The 17503-nt window shown below is 46.4% G+C and overlaps 1 protein-coding gene across 2 annotated transcripts in view; it reads right to left on the bottom strand.

Moving 5' to 3' along the window:
- The window catches only part of SETD1B (SET domain containing 1B, histone lysine methyltransferase), a 48245-nt gene extending 30952 nt beyond the window's left edge, over positions 1-17293 (bottom strand). For both annotated transcript variants that reach the window (XR_004499597.1, XM_015643948.3), the window contains exons 1-6: positions 16974-17293; positions 16477-16631; positions 15953-16051; positions 15197-15467; positions 11982-12094; positions 8133-9308 (exon numbers count right to left, since the gene is read on the bottom strand). Coding sequence is in view for 1 of the 2 variants with exons in the window: in XM_015643948.3 (XP_015499434.1) it covers positions 8133-9308; positions 11982-12094; positions 15197-15467; positions 15953-16051; positions 16477-16631; positions 16974-17046 (1887 nt within the window). In the remaining variant the exon portion in view is untranslated. The remainder of the gene's footprint in view (positions 1-8132; positions 9309-11981; positions 12095-15196; positions 15468-15952; positions 16052-16476; positions 16632-16973) is intronic.
- Between the last annotated feature and the right edge of the window lie 210 nt (positions 17294-17503).

Genomic DNA, 17503 nt, shown 5'->3' with positions numbered 1-17503 from the left:
GTAAGTATATTTTGTTCTGTCTGGGATACACAAGGCACCACAAATAACAAGCTCCTTTGGGAAAAGGGATATCTGGAAAAAAGCTGCCTGCTTCAGCAATCCTTCCCCAGGCTCCACAGGGAATGTCTCCCTGGTGTGTGTAACACATGTTGATCCTGCAACACAGGAGGAGGACAGGCCACTTGGACATAAGCATAAAACTGTATCTGCTCACTGCCAAGCACAGTTCTTGTGGAAAAAATCTGGATGTAAGAGTGCAACTCCCACCCCACACCACCCACAAAAGCAGCAGACATCAGATTCCTTGATCAGGACAGCAAAAAGGCCCAGGAAAAACAAAACCCTGTCCATCCTTGATGTCACCCACCCTGCACCATCATCAACCCTCTTCTTCCTGAGGCTCTGTGCCATTGCACCCAGTGGCACAGGGAATCTGAGCAGTGGCGAGCCTGAGGACATCCCACCTTGAATGCTTGAAGGTGCAGGCAAGAAGGAGAGACAGGAAGGACTCGACCTTGGCAAAACCATCTTTGTTTCTCCTCTTCCTCCCCTCCTCACCATTCTCAGAGCCTTTTTCCCAACCATCTCCCTGTCTTACTGCCTGATACAGAGAGAAAGAGAGATTGGGCAAAACACAGGTGAGCTGGTCAAAGGTGTGTGGTAACTGCACTTCGCACAGTGTTATCAACTCCACAGAAATACACTGTCCAAACACAGCCGTTCGGAGCAGCCGGCAGCTCCAAACACCGCTAAAAAGTGCTGAAGTTGAGGGAAAGCTGCAAGGTGAGCTCCAGCTGTCTGCCCCTTGTGCAGGCAAGCCTGCCAAGCACGGACACTGCTGCCAGCTCCGTGTCCAGGCGGTTTCGGTTCTGGTGCAGGCGATGCTCTCCGTGCTCAGAGCCACTGCCGGAGCCCAAGCCACCAACAACTTCCTCTACTCAAACTGCTCCTAGAGCAATACCCTTGCAGCAGCCAGAGGAGCAAACCTATTCCACCTATTCCAGCCTGGAGAGAAACCTCAATTTGCTGCCTTGCTATTTGCACTTTGGGAGGCCTGTCTGCACTGCTGAAAATGTGTGAAAGCAGATGCTGACCTTATTTTAGCACTATGCAAATAAAAAAACATTTTAAACTTCATTTTTTTAAACTTCACTATTTTCTTTTTCTTTGTTTTTTTTTCATGCTTTGTTTTTAGGAGCAAAAAATGTGAGCAATCTTTTTGTCATGATGAATGGGCATTTCCAAAAGCAAGCACTGCACTTTCATAATAAATCCTGAGACAGCAATAACATGTCTGGGTCAAAGAAGCCCTCATGGGCAGGTACGTGATGCACAGAGTTAACGATCTCAAGTTTCATTTTGAGTTCTGCCCCGTCTTCCCTCGGTACAAACAAGTACCCCAAACTGAAAATTAAAATTAACAAAAAGGGGATAGCAAAGTCTTGGGCCTCAAAATTGATGCAGTATGGAAAAAACATTCTACTGATGAACTGTATCTATTTAGAGGACTTCAGAAAAGGCACCAGCCAGCAGAAATTTGAATAAGAGCTCGTCTGCTCAGTGCTCTGTGTCAGACACAGACACATATAGAACACAGCGGCTGCTCCAGCATCTTCACAACCAGACCCAGAAATTAGTGCTGTTCTGGCGGCTGCCAGCACAATATGTTAACAGCAATTATTTTCTCAATATTTCTACTGATTACCTAACACACTGGCACGTTTTCTCAGTGTCACTGCATGTTGCAACACACGCCGCCATCCAGTAACTTGTCTGCATTCCCTTGGTCACTTTTCACAGCCATCAGATGCGAAACGCAACTGGAATGATAATGGGTTGGAGAAACTGTGAGGAAAATGTGTCACTTCAATGTGAGGCTTCACAGCCTGCATTTATGACATCTGAACATTCAATATCGTCACTGCTAAATCCTGAGTGTTGTAAAGAATAGGAAGAACTCTGCCAGCAGCAAAAGGAAGATAGACAATGGCTCTCTAACTGTGGATGGTCTGCAGAGCTCAGAATTTGCAGGTATTATGCCACCATAAGTTATGTGCTACGGTTAAAAAACATAATTTGGATCTAACTTTGCAGTGCAGGGGCATCTACAGATTACACAAACACAAAATAAGCAATGCTCTACCTATTAACAAGCAGCTCAAGTATAGACAGCCAGTCCACCAGGAACTGAAAATTTACACAAAGTCACTGGTGGAGAAACGGAACAAACTGAGCTAGTGGTGAGAGTATTGTCAGCAACAGTGATTTATAAAAAGGAATAGCAATGTCAATTCTATCAGGTATGCAAAATGAAAAAGCCTCAAAGCCTTGGCCTGGTGTGAGAGCAAAAGAACCGCTCAGCCTCCCAACCACAGCCTGCTTTCTATTTTTCAGTTACACTCCAGAGCATTTCACCATTTCCAGCTCTGTTATCAACCAGAGACATGTTCCCTCACTCTACTGGAGTTGTTTGGTATCCAAAAAAACCAAACCACAAACAGTCAAATATTTTTCCATTCAGGTTTCCTTCCCCCTAGAAGCATACACGCATGAGGGTTGTATCATCAGGAATGCCAGGTGAATCCTATGCAATACTGCTCTGAAAAAATGACTGTAAAAACTGACACTGGGCTTGCTACCTCTTGCTGCTTCCTCTATTGAACATTTGCCTGGTCAAGCATTCTGCTCTGCTAACCGCTCTGCCAGCATTCCAAGAATCAAATCAGAGCCAAATACAAAAAGTCAAAAGTGAAATACAACTTAGCAAAAATGAACAGACTCCTCTGCCTCATATAAATTTTTGAAGGAGCAGCAGGTTGTCATGTAGTAAATGAATCAGTGTAGAAGAAAGCAGTCCCTGCCTGTGGTCTTCCAGCATCAATTCTGAAAAAAAGTGTAAAATAAAAACCTGCACTTCCAGGAGCCTGGACATACTTGCCTTGGTCAGGTTATTTAGGAACTGACCCTCAGCATCCCCAGGAGGATGCAGGGCTGCTGTTCTGCCCCAGCCTGCTCCCTCCTCAGGACTCAGTGGCTGAACAGATCATGGAGCTCTCAAAGGGGCTGGTGTAGTGTCACATTTAAATCACCTCTTGAGGGATTTGTGTGCTGCCTTTCTCTTCTGAACAAGCTTAAACTCCACAAGATCCCCTGAAGTCTCTGTGGCTTCTTGCTGCTGCTGTGCGTGGGTCAGGGAGGGCAGAACTGAACCCACAGCTTAAGCAGTTCACTCTCATTTTAATTTCACAGGTTTAGCATGGCTGGTGTAATTCACATGTAAAACCACAGCAGTCATCCAAATCTCTGCTGCCTGGGCATTGGCTGGCTGCATTTCTGGAAATTCATGGTCATAACATGATACCTATTTTTTGAGTTTCCATTAGGAACCGGTTCTGTCAGGCGTGATCGCATTTGCAAGAGCTCAGGAGGCAGGAAAATTTGAAAAAGTGTTTATGAGACTGGGTATAAATCACAGCTCTCAGGTTTTTCTCCCTTCTTCAATTAAAAGACTACATTCAGAGGAACCATTTCCCCCACCTACTCTCCTCATCTCCCTCCAGAAATGATGAATCCCACTCCAGCTGTAAACTGGATCCCAGGTGTACCCATATATATATTATATATACTAACAGCTACTCATGGGCATAAGGGCTCTTTCAGTTACTGTGGAAACAAAGGTATCAAATTTCCTGCCTCTTAAGGATCTACCTTCTCAACCTTAATATGCATTTACCTTGAGTAAATCACTTCTGAGCTCTTCAGCCCAGAAACATCCCTCAGTAGAGTGAGATTGGGTTCACCTTTAGGAGGCTCCATGTTAACTCAACACCAACGTCCCTGGGGCTGCCTACAATCCACACAATCCATGGGTGGGAGCAGGGTACAGGAGGAGAACATCCTCCTGCAGGCACAGATGGACTTGCTCCTGCTCAGCTCCAAGGGGCACCAGCTGCCTCTGGGGCAACCACTGCAGGTCCTGCTAGCACCAAAACCCTCATCAGCTCCTCTCACTGCCTGGACAACCTGGGCTCTGCTTTGTCTCACCAGAGTTTGAAGACCTCAAGGCTGAATTTGGCTCTGCAGGAATGGGCAATCATTTACCAGCTACTGAAACAATGCCCAGTCTGGATGGGGATGCAGCAGCATGGAGCCACACGAGACACAAGGCAGTGTCTTGAGGGGAATGTCATCACATGCTGCTAAGGCTCCAGAGGGACAATATGACACTTCAACAAAATTTTCTTCCACTTCTAGTCGTGACCACATAAGAACCCAAAGATGCTTCAATAAAAAGGGCAAATTCAGCCCAGATGTAACCTCGGGGACTTCAGCAGAGCTTGTTGCAGGGCTGAGCCTGACCCACCTCGTCTGTGTGTAAGCACAGCTGGGAAATTCTCCCTGGACAGCTGAGAGAGGACCCACTGCATCCACACAGCTTGTCCCAGGGATGCTGATGCTGTCCTGCAAGAGGCACCTCAGCACCCAGCACAGCATTAAAAACATTCACAACAGCCAGGTCAGACAGCTGGTGACAGCAGTGGCTTTCAGAGTCTTTAGGGCTGTTGAGCACTGTGTAACTTCCAGTTCACTCCCCAGTCCATTTGCTAAAATTCCCAGGAAACAGCAGGAGAACTGCTCTCACCTCATTCATGCTTCAGGATCTTTATTTTTATGATGATCTTTGGCATTTTTAAGGCACCCCTCCCACCTCAGTAACTCAGTGCTCAGCCAAACTACCAGGACAAGAGACTGCTGATCCCTCAATTAAAATGTGCTTTTGTACTTATAAATCTGGAAAAATACCATTGTCAACAATACAGTCTTCCTATTACACACTGACTATGCACACAAACTGATACATTCATAAGCTGAAACATGAAAGGCATCACCAATATACAACAAAGTGACTCGCTGCAATCCTGTCACCCTCCCCAGCACAAAGGCAGGGCCTCTTCCTGTCACAAGCCAAGCCAAAACAAGACCTGGCTCAGATGGGATGTCAAAACGTCAAACTGTACGTACTTAACCTTTGCACTTCCAAAACAGCAAAGATCCTGTGAAAAGAAATTATTACAATTCTTTCCTTTTTATCTTCTCAAGCACTTAGGAAGGAAAGTTTGTACATTGCTCCCTCAAAAATTTCCCTCATATAACAATGCAGCTCAGCTTTTTTTTCTTTCGTTTTTTATTTGCCATGTTCTAGTTTCTTGAAAAAGCCCTCTCTGTCCTGCCTTCCTGTCTGGCAGGTTGTGCTGTTTGGAAAGGATCCTTTTCTTCCCCTTACCTTGTACTGCCCACATCCCACTGTTCCACCCCCCAGCCTGGTCCCTTGGCTAAGCTTAGCTGGACTTTCTCTGCAGACCCTAATCGCTGCTCTGAGATTAGCCGGGTTAGGTGTTGCAGACAGATGCAGAGCCCTTCCTCTCCCACACCCCAAATCCCTGCCAAACTCTGGCTTAGGAGTATCACACCGGATCTTGAAATCAAACTCCAGGGTCTTGCATGATAAATCAGAGCATTTGCTGGGCTTGGCTGTACCTCCTTTACTTATGGCAACTGTGGGGGTTTAATCTGCCTGAGGATTTGACAGCACTTCACCTATAGAACAGATGTTACTGTATCAGCAATCATTGACAAAAATCGTGCTTGTTTTGATGGGAAACAGAAGGAGGTCCTTCAAAAGCATTGATCACCTCAGGAAAAACTTCCTTGTGACTTTGCTGGTGTCCTCATGAATCCTGCAATTTTCCCAGCTAGAACATCCACCCAAAGAGAGCTGGCCTGGGGCTGCTTGACCCTTGAAGAGCCAAATATTAAGTAAATAAGTTCAAACTCTCTGCCCTTTATTGCTTCCTTATGATACTTAATGAGCCTTCCCTACACTAAGATATCAATCCTCCTCTGCTCCCCAAGCCACACACTCACTAGAAATATTAGTGTCTGCCTTCCCTCTGTTTTGCTGGAGGATTCTCTGAAGGACTGGAGTTGAATAGTAGTATCACAATAGGCTGAAGCTGGAGGTTCAGCTTTCCAGCCCTTACACAGACTCAATGCCCCTCTCTAACTCAGTTGGAAGGCTGCAGCTCAAATTTCAGCCTATGTTAAGTCACTGTTCAGCTCTGCTCCTTCAGCAAAAGAGAGGGAAGCCAGAAGAGCCTTTTTCTAAAGCAAAAAAACTGTGGGGAGAAGGGTGGGGAAAGGAAGCAAAAACACATGGAGATCGTTTTTTCTGCATCACAAGGAGCAATGAAAGGCACAGGCAACTTTTCAAACACGTCAGAATAGCTTAGTGTGATTTGTAACCAAGAGGAAGTTTGCATAAACAGCTACAAGAAACATCAACTTTTTTGGGGGAAGGAGACAAATAAGGCAGCAATGACCTGCATGGAGACCCTTCTGACTTCTGCAGAGGATTGGGGCACTTACATAATTTTATAACAGAGAACCATTGACGTGAACTTCTGAAACCAGCATCTCATTAAGGGGAAACAAAGACTTAACATGGGCTTCAGCATCAGCATGCTGCTGCCCCATATCACAGCCTACAACATCACATCCCAGCCAGTCCCCCAGACCCGGTGTCAGCTACAGAAATGCCTGACCCCACACACCATGCTGGCACCTACCCATCTTCCTAAACACACTGAGAACTGGCTGCAACCCACTTGCATGAGTGCAAGGACAGCAGATACAAACCCAGAAAGGCAAGGAGATGAGGGATGTTTTCCTTACCGGTTTTTAGTCAAACTAAGAGTGTTCCCTCTTAAGCCTGCCAGACTGGAGCTTAAGGAATCAAAACTCCGTTCCTAATTAACACATCATCAGGCCCCACCAGCCAGGGACTTCACTCCCAAGAGGGGAGCCTGGGCCAGCCTGGATGATGAATGAGAACTCAAGCAGCTGGACTGTTTCAAAGCCTAAACTGGCAACTGCAAGGACAAGCAGGTTTGGAAAGGCATACAGGAAAAAACAAAATATCCAGTACAGTTACATTTCACTATTTAGCACCCAGACCTGCACTGTGTTACTGATGCAGAGCTTTCCCTCCAGTGAAGCATCCTGCAAAGCCCATGGCTACAGGAGCAGCTCCTTCTCTCCTGAAATGCAGCCACTTCTCCGGTGAAAACCTCACAACTGCAAATCACTGGAGGGAAACTCATTCTGCCAGCTTAACCCCAATAAACTTTCACGAGTAAATTAAATTGATCTACCACACTTGGGACATTTACACAAGACCAGCCCTCTTGACTGCAGCATTCTTGCACACCAGGGACAGCAGTTTTATCTGCTTGCATGACCATTATAAACATTGAGGAGAAAGGTCTGGAATTTGCAAAGATCTCTATTTTGACTGTTCCTTGACACAGCACAATAGGACCAACACATCCACTGCAGTGATACTCACATTTGTTGCAACAGACCTCCCAAACAGACACACCATGCAACATAATTTCTGTCTGCTGGCACCACTCCACACTGTTCAGCTCTCTCCCCCCCTTCAGCCACAAATGCCCCAGCAGAGGCAACAAGCTCTGCTCTATTATTGGAAGACTCAGTAGAGCACATCCCCCACAAGTCAACTACCTCCCCCTTCCAAACACTCCCTCCCTCCCGACCAAAGTGAGTATTAAAACCCAGCAACTGTCTCCCTTTGGAACCAGATGGCAGGAATAGCTGGAGAGCTTTCAAACACCCTATACACTCAATACTTCAGTGCAACATGAAAGCCCCGTTAAGCAAGTGTGTGCCTGCATACACACCCTTGCTCAGGGACCACAGCAATGGCAGAAAGTGCTCCATTAACTCCTCTAGTGCTTTAAGTGTCTGTCAGCACTCAGGACCTTCACACAACCTGAGCACTGGCCAAACTTTGGTGGCTTGTGCAGTCCTTGAGCTCTCCTGAAGCTATAAATTGCAGCAGGCTGGTATTATAAATAAGGAAAGCTGAAGACTGCAAATTGATTAAGACCATTACTTTGTGTCACATCTAACTCATTTCCAGCTGGCTCCAGTAAAAGGAAAAGCCACCAGAAACCCCACACTCTGACGACACAAAGACAAGTGCAATTCCCTACCCTGTCCAGCTCTGGGGATACGTGCAAAGCTTCATAACTCAGTTCCAGCTCACTTACCTCGTCCATTTTTTCTGATGTTGGAGTCTGGTCACCAGGTACCATTTCTTTAGCCTCCAGGGTCTCAATTTTGGAGGTCCTGCTCAGCTGATCAATGGGAGTCATGCTGGCCTCCGATGTCCCCCGGGAATTCTGACTCAGAGAAGCTGTCCCAGGGATGGGCTCGTCATCATCAGAGTCAGGTAAGGGTGTGGGGCTGATGTCCTCCAAGCCTGTGCTGGAAGGGCGTGAGGAAGGCGTCTGACCCCTGAAACCAGGCTGAGAGTTCGAACCGTATGTTGGGATGGGGGAGAGCTGGGAAGAAGAGGAGGAAATAGGGCTACCTTCCATTCGGATCTCATTATCTGAGTCATGCTCGTTAAGAAAAGGTAATTTTGTTCTCTGCTCTTTTAAGAGCATCTCAATCCTTGAGTCTAAACTGTTATGCTGCATCTCAGACTCCATGGTGGGGGTGCCAGGGGTCTCACTCCTCTCTGGAGTCTGAGAGAAGGATGCTGTGCTCGGTTCAGGAACAGAGTTTGAGTCGGGCAAGGGCGGAGGCTCCTCTGGTTTCTCCTTCACTGGGACAAAATCGATGCTCGGGGCAGCGCTGCTTTCCACAACCATCTCGGTGGGAGGCGGCGCAGGTCTCCGGTACTCTGTCTCCCTGGAAGTTTGGGGAAACGGCTGCTCATCAGACTGGGGAAACACAGCTGGTGCTTGGTAGGGGGAGAAGGCAGATTTATAGCTCGAAGAACTAGAGTGGCTCAGGGGAGGAGTGTGAGAGAACTGAACTGGCTCCTGCTGATGGGATTTGAATGTGCTAAACTGATGCTCTGTGCCTCGGAACACCCCCGCCGAGTTGTGCAGGTAGTGGTGTCCCGGACGACGGTTGTACGCATCCGTAAATTTCGTCTCGTGCCTCCTGGGTTTGTACCCACTGTCCTGCCCAAAATGGTACACAGGCGTTGTCTGTCGGCTGGAGTAGGTGGAATCCTGGGAGAACGGTGTCCCCAGGCGTGGGGTGTGGGGTGTTCCTTGGGACTGGGGGGTGAATTGGCTGTAGGAGTTTGGGGTGTCTTGCCGACAGCTGGAATAGGCTGTGTCGTGGGAAAAGGGCGTGCTGCTGTTTGGGGTAACGGAGGATCCAGCGGAAGAAAGGGAACTGTCCTTCAAGCGCTTCAGGGAGTCCGTCAACTGTAACAACAGAAGAGAGAAAAGCACCTCAACAAACACTTTTATAAAGATATTTGTCTAATCTGTTTGGTTTTCAAAGGAGTAGAGTACCCAAGAGTTCGTGCTGACTTCCATGGCAAAAAAATAAATAAATAGGTTACAGCATCCCTGAAAACACAAATCATTATCTATTATTAACAGTCCCCTTTGATTTAAAAGTCAGGCTAAGAGTAACTCATCTGCAAGGGCAGGAAGAAGAAAGCAGATACAAGTTTCCCTTGTAAGCTGCCCCCAAGAGCATCAGGTGAACTGGAGACTTTATACACCACTTTTAGCTGGAAAAGTTCCAGTTTCTAGCAACTATGTAATGCTTGTCAAAGCTGCAAACAGGGAAGAAAAAAAGAAAAGTCCGAGATGTAAAATTGTCAATTTATTTATTTTTTTTGTGAACAAATCAATACATACAAATGAGTAAACTGCCAGCCTGCAGCCAAACCTATGCAGCAGAGCTGGCCCACCATCCTCCCTACAACTCACCTGTAACAAGGGAGAAAACTACATGTACAAAAAGTTCTCAACTGCTAGAAAAGCACCATTTTAAAGCTTTTCACAAAGACAAATGCTCAGAGTGCTCCTGATTATGGCATTTAAAGCTGAAACCCTACAAACCTACAGAGCAGCCAAATAATTGCTCTGCAACTCACTTCACAGACACGTTCAGGGGGTTTCTAGGAGCAGCCCTGCTCCAGCTCAGACTCTGCTGAGTCATAACAGTGCCACACTTATCATCAGCTCCAGAATCAATTTTCCATCATGCAAAGCAGGAGCTCAGTGAGAATCCTCCTGGTAGCAAGAGAGGATGGACTGAGCTCCAGCTGCCCAAAGCACACCAGGAGAGCCAACTGGTGAGACCTCTTAAGCACAGGTAGGCAGAGACATGTAAAATCACCTGCTTGGAACATGCCAGCACCATCAAACTCAAGCTGAACTCTCACCTGCCTGCTATGTTCACACATCTCACCCACTCAGTAGTGTGGACTTGCTCTCAGTTTGACCCCCTGGACACCATGACCAGAGAGACATCAGGAGAATTTCTTCCTCAACTGTCCTAAAACCCACAGAAAGGAGCAGGAAGCACGTGGCTGGCTCTTAACAACATCCACACTGCTGCACCTTTAGTGTAGATGTGCTGTGGAGTGTTTTTCAGTGGGGTTTGTGTATGGCCTGGAGGCAGGGATTGCAGAACTGTCAGATCTTTGCTGCTCTGCATGAGAGGAGGAGCAAATGTCAGGAGTAATTTACTACACTACAACAGCAAACAAGTTTGTTGGCAGATTCTAGTGTCATAACCATGATGCAAACAGTTAAAAGTTACTCACAAAGCAATAATTCTGGTGGTAATTGGGAAAAAAATCAATTCAGGACAATAATATAACACATGAACACAATATCTAGAAAAAGAATCTTAAGGATAATTACAGCAGGGACTGCTTTGGGTGATACCATCAATTAAGCATTTTGCTCTTAACCCTGAAAAAAAAGAGTAAGAACAAATCTGCCCATTTTTATTTGAGATGCGGAAGCAGCAGAAATGAGCAGTCAGGGTCTACTCATAGCAGAGATCACAGCAAAATCATTACTTGCCTCCCTCCTGCCTTTGAAAGCACCTCGCTGGGAGGTAAGGAAGAACCAACCTCTTTATGATTTTGTTGAAAAGATACCAAGGTTTTGCCTTGGTGCTGTTGGGGTGCTTTGTGGGAGGAGACTTTTTTGTTGTTTTTATTTTTTTTTTTTTTCAGATCAATGGGATTTTCATGTTCAATGTACAGCTATTACCTGTCCTGACAACGCTTGACCACGGATTTAATGAAATCATGACATTTTAGGAAGTTGTATGAGTACAGAGAAGTAGAGAGAAGGAAAAAAAAAATCTTTGCTAAATCTCTTTTAAATTTGATGACTTAAAATCGGTTCTTAAGACACAATGAGGAGCCAAAGTACATTTAGACAAGCCAAAGAGGCTGATGACTTCACACAAACACGCTTCCCTTCCCCCTGACCTTCTCATCCCAGTGGGGTTCACAAGGAAGCAAGTAATCGTGCAAAGCCACGTAGAGAATTGTGCCCTAAATATTGAGGGACTCCTGGAAGCCCACAGGAATTTTGTCCACTGCTTTTATTAAAAGCTGATTCCAGCAACTAATTAAGATTCTGGAAAATTGATGCCACTACTGAAGCTCAGACACCTTCCACCTCTTAGCCTTTAAGCAAGGCTGAAGTCCGTGCGCGCTGAGGATTACACACCGCAGACGCCAGGCCAAATGTACCACTGTAAATCATTCCCCTGACTTCAAGGGAATAATCTCATCTCAGGGACAGATCTGATCCAGTCCTAACTGCAGGAATTTCTAATGTTAATAGGGCACGTTCTGTCAGTTCTGTAGGCATTTTTCACTCAGAAAGACAAAAAGCACTTCCCGTGCAAAGCAGGCACACATCAGCCACGTGCTCCACATTCAGAGGCACGTTTGCTATGGCAATTATGAGCAAGTTCTATTTAAATGTGAATTAATAACATCCATTGGAACTATGGCAAGACACAAAAAAAGCTAAATTAAAAATGTTAAAATGCTAACGTTCGTGTTTGAGATTTTCTACAAAGTCTTTCTTTAAAAAAAAGCCAAGCACACCTACCTGGAGAGCTTCATTCCCAGTTGGGGACACATCCTGTTCAGTGCCTACAGGGAGGGTCTGAGGAGTGTAAAGACCATTAACCAGCAGTTCATAGAATCTCATGCGGGTTTCACCTGCACAGATGACAATGCAAGAGTTGATTAAACGGAAATATCAAAATCCATGTGAAAATACACATTCTTGACACTCACGTGACCTTGCTACCACTCCCAGCCCACTGCATCCATGCAAGAGAGGAGCAGTTATCACCTCAGAGCTCACAGGGATCATTTTTAAATAATCTGCTGGGCAAGTGAAGTCACTGACACTGCCTTCTCCAGCCAGGACAAGGAGGTTTCTAAATCCTTTTTCCTCTTCTCAGCCTCCTTGGCAGCTCTGCTCCTTTACCATGCTTTCTGGAGCGCAGCCGTTTCCCTCCTCTCCCAAATGCCAAGCAAATAGCTTGCAGATTTGAGAAGTGAAACTCTCACCCAAGGGAGAAGCCTCTGCCAACACCCAGAACCACTTCAGAAAGCTCTCCCTACACACCTTGCTCAGAGGAACTGCCTGTTACTAATGCCAACACAATGCATGGGAATGCTGAGGAAAAAACCGTTAATGCTGCCTTTCCAAAAAGACACCAATTAATCCTCTTTTTCCCCCTAGTTTAAGGAGAACTCAGTGGCATCCTTCAAAGAATAAATCCAGAGAAGCAAACTGTCCCATATAGTGTTACTGAACCTCAGCCTTTACATTCCTAAAGTCTACAAAGACCCAGTTTCTTAATATTGAATTTTTCATTACTACAAAAACTTAATCCTACTTATTTTGCAGTCTGTAAGAAATCTGTCATCAGCTTCAAAGGCAACAGAATCAGCCCCTGAAACTGTCTGAATTTTTCTCTGAAAGATAAAGAATACATAGAAAAATGGACAGACCTGGCACCTGAGCCCAGAAAATTAATTCAGGCAATATCTCCCCAAGACCAGGACTACTTTTATGAGAAAGTCCTGCAGGAACAAACCACAAACCCCCTGCGAATCACCCTGTTCAATTCAAAAACAAAACACCCCTTAGCACAATTCTGTCCTGAAAAAGACTTATTTATCTTGAACAAATGCTACAGATGTAGTTATTTGGGTATCAAATCTCATTTCACAAAGTCCTTAGCCTCATCCTCAACTATGTAAACCGTTTAAGTTCAACCAAACTCATGACAAAATAGATCTCTTCACTGCAAGAGTCTGAAGATAAGCTTGAAATATTAAAACACACCACCCACACATGACACTACAACACCACGGATATGGAAGTGTTAGGCCTAGTTTCACTTACTCTTAAAAAAAAAAAAAAGTAATTGTTACATAGTTCTTCCTGGGTCCCAAACATACTGCAGGAAAAGTTACAATTTCAAAGAGGTTTATGAATGTGCTGTTGTTCTAAGACAGATAATTACTAGTTGTGTCCAGTCTGTAGATGGATAAACTTAGCCAGAGAAGTTTCTTTAAACAACCCTGTCTCAGATGAGGAGACTGGATTTATTAGTTTCAGATTCCCAGGCCATGGCAGACAGATAAAAATGACACTTCCACTCCTAATATTTATTTTGCTACACTGTTTATTTATTTTGCTACCAACCTTTCATTGTCTTACAAAGCAGAATTCTAGAAAGAAACGGTGAAAATTATACATATATATTTTAAGTATCTCCTAACCTGCTAATGCTATTTTAAGAACACCATTTTTACTTGATTCTGACAGATTATAGCACACTGACAGTCCTATTCTTTCAGAACGAAAGAGAAGCAACTGTGTGAAAAAAACCACATTAGGAGCATAAAGCTGGCAAACAAAACAGCAATGCAATTTGAAACTGACTTCAGCATTTTCTCCCAGGAAAGAGAAGCATAACCCCCCCCCATCTCCCTGATGTGCTACAAACTTTCAGCAACAGCTGCCTGGTCAAGACTTGCAGCATAGTTTATAAACTGAGGAGAACAAGGAGGAAGGCAGTATAATCAGCTTGTTTAAAATGATTGTCATTAAGACATCCATCACTTACAAAACAGCTTTAGCTAATATTATTAAATCTGCAAATGGTTAATTTGTCCTTAAATGTGATTTTTTACCTTCAAATTTCAAAGCAAGGGAAGGAGCCTGTCTGTAAAAATTATTGATACTAGAATTTCAAAGTATACACATGTAAGGTCAAGCCTAGCTCCTAACAGAAAATATTATAGTGCTACTATAATTTTTCTTCTAACAGTGGTCAGTAATGTCAATAAACATCCTGTTCTACTCTATCACATGTGGCACACCGACTGCTGTGTTGGCTGTGTACTAAACTGTTGAAACCTCTAAATACAGAACAAAAATAACAGCATTTTCAAGAAAATGGTGTTGGCAATGTCTTTTTCCCAAGAAAGAGTGCAGCAAGCCAGTTTTAAACTAGAAATGCCACCCCTGGAATGTAGAAATACAATCAGCAACTGATCTACACCTCCTCTGTCTTAGACATTTTCTAAAATTCAGGCAGATTTTAGCAAAGCCCTTTCATTAGCATGCTTGGAGGAGAGAGAACAGACCGAAAGCAATGCCTTCACACTTGAAGAAACTTTAGTGGGTTTCTGAGGGCTCAGGAGTGGGGCTGGGAGCTGGTTCCTCCAGCACAGGGAGCTGCTGTCGCTTTAAGAGCCAGTCTCACACTTACACACTCGCACACACTGACAAGTGCTGCGTGTGCATTCTGCTGTGCCAGCCCCCAGCCCACTCTAAGTATCAGTGAAATGCCAGGCACGCAGGGGACAGCACCCAGCCCCGCTGCTGCCACCCAAATCCACAGATTTGGGTCCCAGGGACAACCAGGACTTCCCCAAAAATCCCAAGTTTGCAAAACGCTGGTGCCACCGGGTCCAGCAGCCCTGGCAGGTGGCTGAGAGGGACAAGCCTGGGGCAGGGAGATGAGGGACATGAGAGGGCAGCGAGCGGGGACAGGGACGGGCAGGGGACAGGCAGGATGGCAGCATTTTGCAAATTACAGGGCTGTCTCTTAGCAACAGACAACACATTTGGCTCCACGTGACTCGCCCAGGCCCCAGACACCAGACCCGCTGCCGGCTCCCTTCGTATTTTTAATCACCAGGTCCCTGCCCTCTGCAACAGCCTCTGTGGTGGGAGTGGGACGGGCAGGGGCTCTGCAAACCCCAAACATGCGAGGCCCAAATGTGCCCCCTCACCTTTTGTATCCAGCTCCACGTGGATGATGTTGCCCATGACAGAGGTGTTGTGAAGGTGCTGCACAGCCTCCCGGGCACCCTTGACAGTGGCAAAGATGACTTTGGCAATGCCCAGGTGCTTCTTGTTCTTGGGGTTGTAGAGAATTTCCACCTCTTCCACTTCGCCGTACTTCTTGCACATGTCGGCCAAAAAGTTTTCACGGATGTTGTCATTCAGCTTGGCAAAAGTGACCTGCTTGGGAGGCACTGGCCCCACGTAAAATTCATCAATCTGGAAACGGGCACAAGGTGAGGAACGATAAAGCATTTTTAATGACTGTGGGGGAGGGCCTAAGGATGACACGGGAGGGAAGGGGTTAAAGCATCCTGCAAACTTTGGGGGGGAAAAAAACAAACCTCCAAGGCTCTGGGTAAACCTCAGAGCTGAGCAGAGGCTCTGCCGCTGCAGCCATTCATTGGAACCGGCTCCTTTCTGGGCTACAAAGATGCATTTTGAGCAGTACTGTCAGCGGAAAGCCCCCCCCACCACTGCCCCCCGCCCCAGAAGCCCCAGCTCCAAAATCTTCAAGTGATCTCGTTAGACAGATGCACTGATTTCTTGTTATCTTCATAGGATTATTGTTAAACAGTTTGCTAAATAACGATGTTAATAGAAATATGACTGTCATTTAAACGGTCCATTAAACTATTTGGAATTAAGGCTTCGCTCCCAGATAAACAAGTTTCCAGAGCTAAAGCCAAAAGTCAAGACAGTACCTTGAATTTGGGGACAGACAGCTCCAGCTCCTTAGTTTTGGTCCATATTCGCCCTATTCTGGGATCCCTGACACAATCCACAGGAGCGATCCCCGAGTTCTGGGAGAAGGAGGAGGAGGAAGAGGAGGAGAGAAAACATAGAAACAGCAATAACAAGACTCAAAATTTAAGACAAAAATAAAAGAAAAAATAAACCCCAAGGAAGCACAGGCTGTCTCAAGGGAAGGGGAAAGCGCACATACACACACGTGTCAAATTGCAATACTGCTGAGAAATACACAGATTGGAAACGTAGAAAAAAGCCGCAGGTTTGGGCTCCTGACAGTTGAATACACAGTGTCAGGTGGCTGTAACTTTGGTGGCAGTGCGTGTCCCCCCCCCCCAGACTCCCCTCCCACACACATGTGCTACGGCGAGGATTACCACGACCCGGAGGGACCCCCAGCCCCCAAAACGCCGGTAAGACAGAGGCTGGCAGGGGGAGACACGACACAATGGGGGAAACCCGGGAGCCCCCCACTCACAGGCATGCTGAAATGTTGCCCATCGTAACGGTAGAGTTTGTGCTGTCCTTTTTTCAGAGCCGGGTCAATAATCAACTTGTAACTTCTCCAATGGTGATTTCTTTTCTCGACAGAAGTGCTGGCTTGCGTGCTATTCTCCATTCCGTTGATCCAACCTGAACGCGGGGGGGGGGGGGGAGAAGAGAGAAAGAGGGAAGGGGAAAAGAAAAAAAAAACACGCGAAAAACCATAAAGTTTAAAAAAAAATTCAACAAAGACCTCTTCGGTTCGGTGTGTTTTTTTATTTTTTTTTTTTTTTTAACGAGCCGCCCGCTCTACACACCCAGGCAGGGAGGAAATCCACCGCGAAGCGAGCCCCAAAATGGGGGAATTGCCGACCGGGTCCCCCCCTCCACCCCAACCAGACAAGAGGCAGAAAGGGAGGAGGAGAGAGGAGAAAAAAAAAAAAAAAAAAAAAAAAAAAAAAAAAAAAAAAAAAAAAAAAGACCCAATCTCACTTGAACTCTGCTTTTTGCCATGATCTTCAGGGTGCTTGGCTTTTTCCCCCGCCTTGGTCTCTCGGAAAGACATCGCGCTGGGCGGCCGATCGTCTCCGGGCAGCGAAAGGCGAGCTCCCGTCTCACATGGGGCCGGTTACCGGCGCGGGCTGCCCGCCAGGCTCCTGCCTCCCGTTTTCGCGAGCCACCACATATTGTGTGTGCTCGCTGCTGGCGGCGGCCGGGATCCCACAATACACCGCTGCGAGCGCCGCGAACGCCTAACCGCGCTCCGCCGCCTGCACATTCACGGCGGCCGCGCCGCGCAGCCCCCGGCCCGCGGCCGCCCGCCGCCGCCCCGCCGCCGCCGAGCGCCGCCGCATGGGCCGCCGCCGGGACGCGCGGGTTTTTTTTCCCTCCCCGCCGCGGGGTTAACGGCATGCGGGGGGGCGAGTGGAATCTGCCCGCTGCATTTACCTTAGCGCAAACTGTTTCTAAACAAGATGGACCTATAGGTGGGACAAGTTTGGTTTTTTTGGTGGGGTTTTTTT

This window comes from Parus major, chromosome 15, assembly GCF_001522545.3.
Source record: "Parus major isolate Abel chromosome 15, Parus_major1.1, whole genome shotgun sequence".
NCBI lineage: Eukaryota > Metazoa > Chordata > Aves > Passeriformes > Paridae > Parus > Parus major.
Note: the sequence above shows the minus strand (reverse complement) of the source record. Positions and strands in the feature narration are given on the sequence as shown.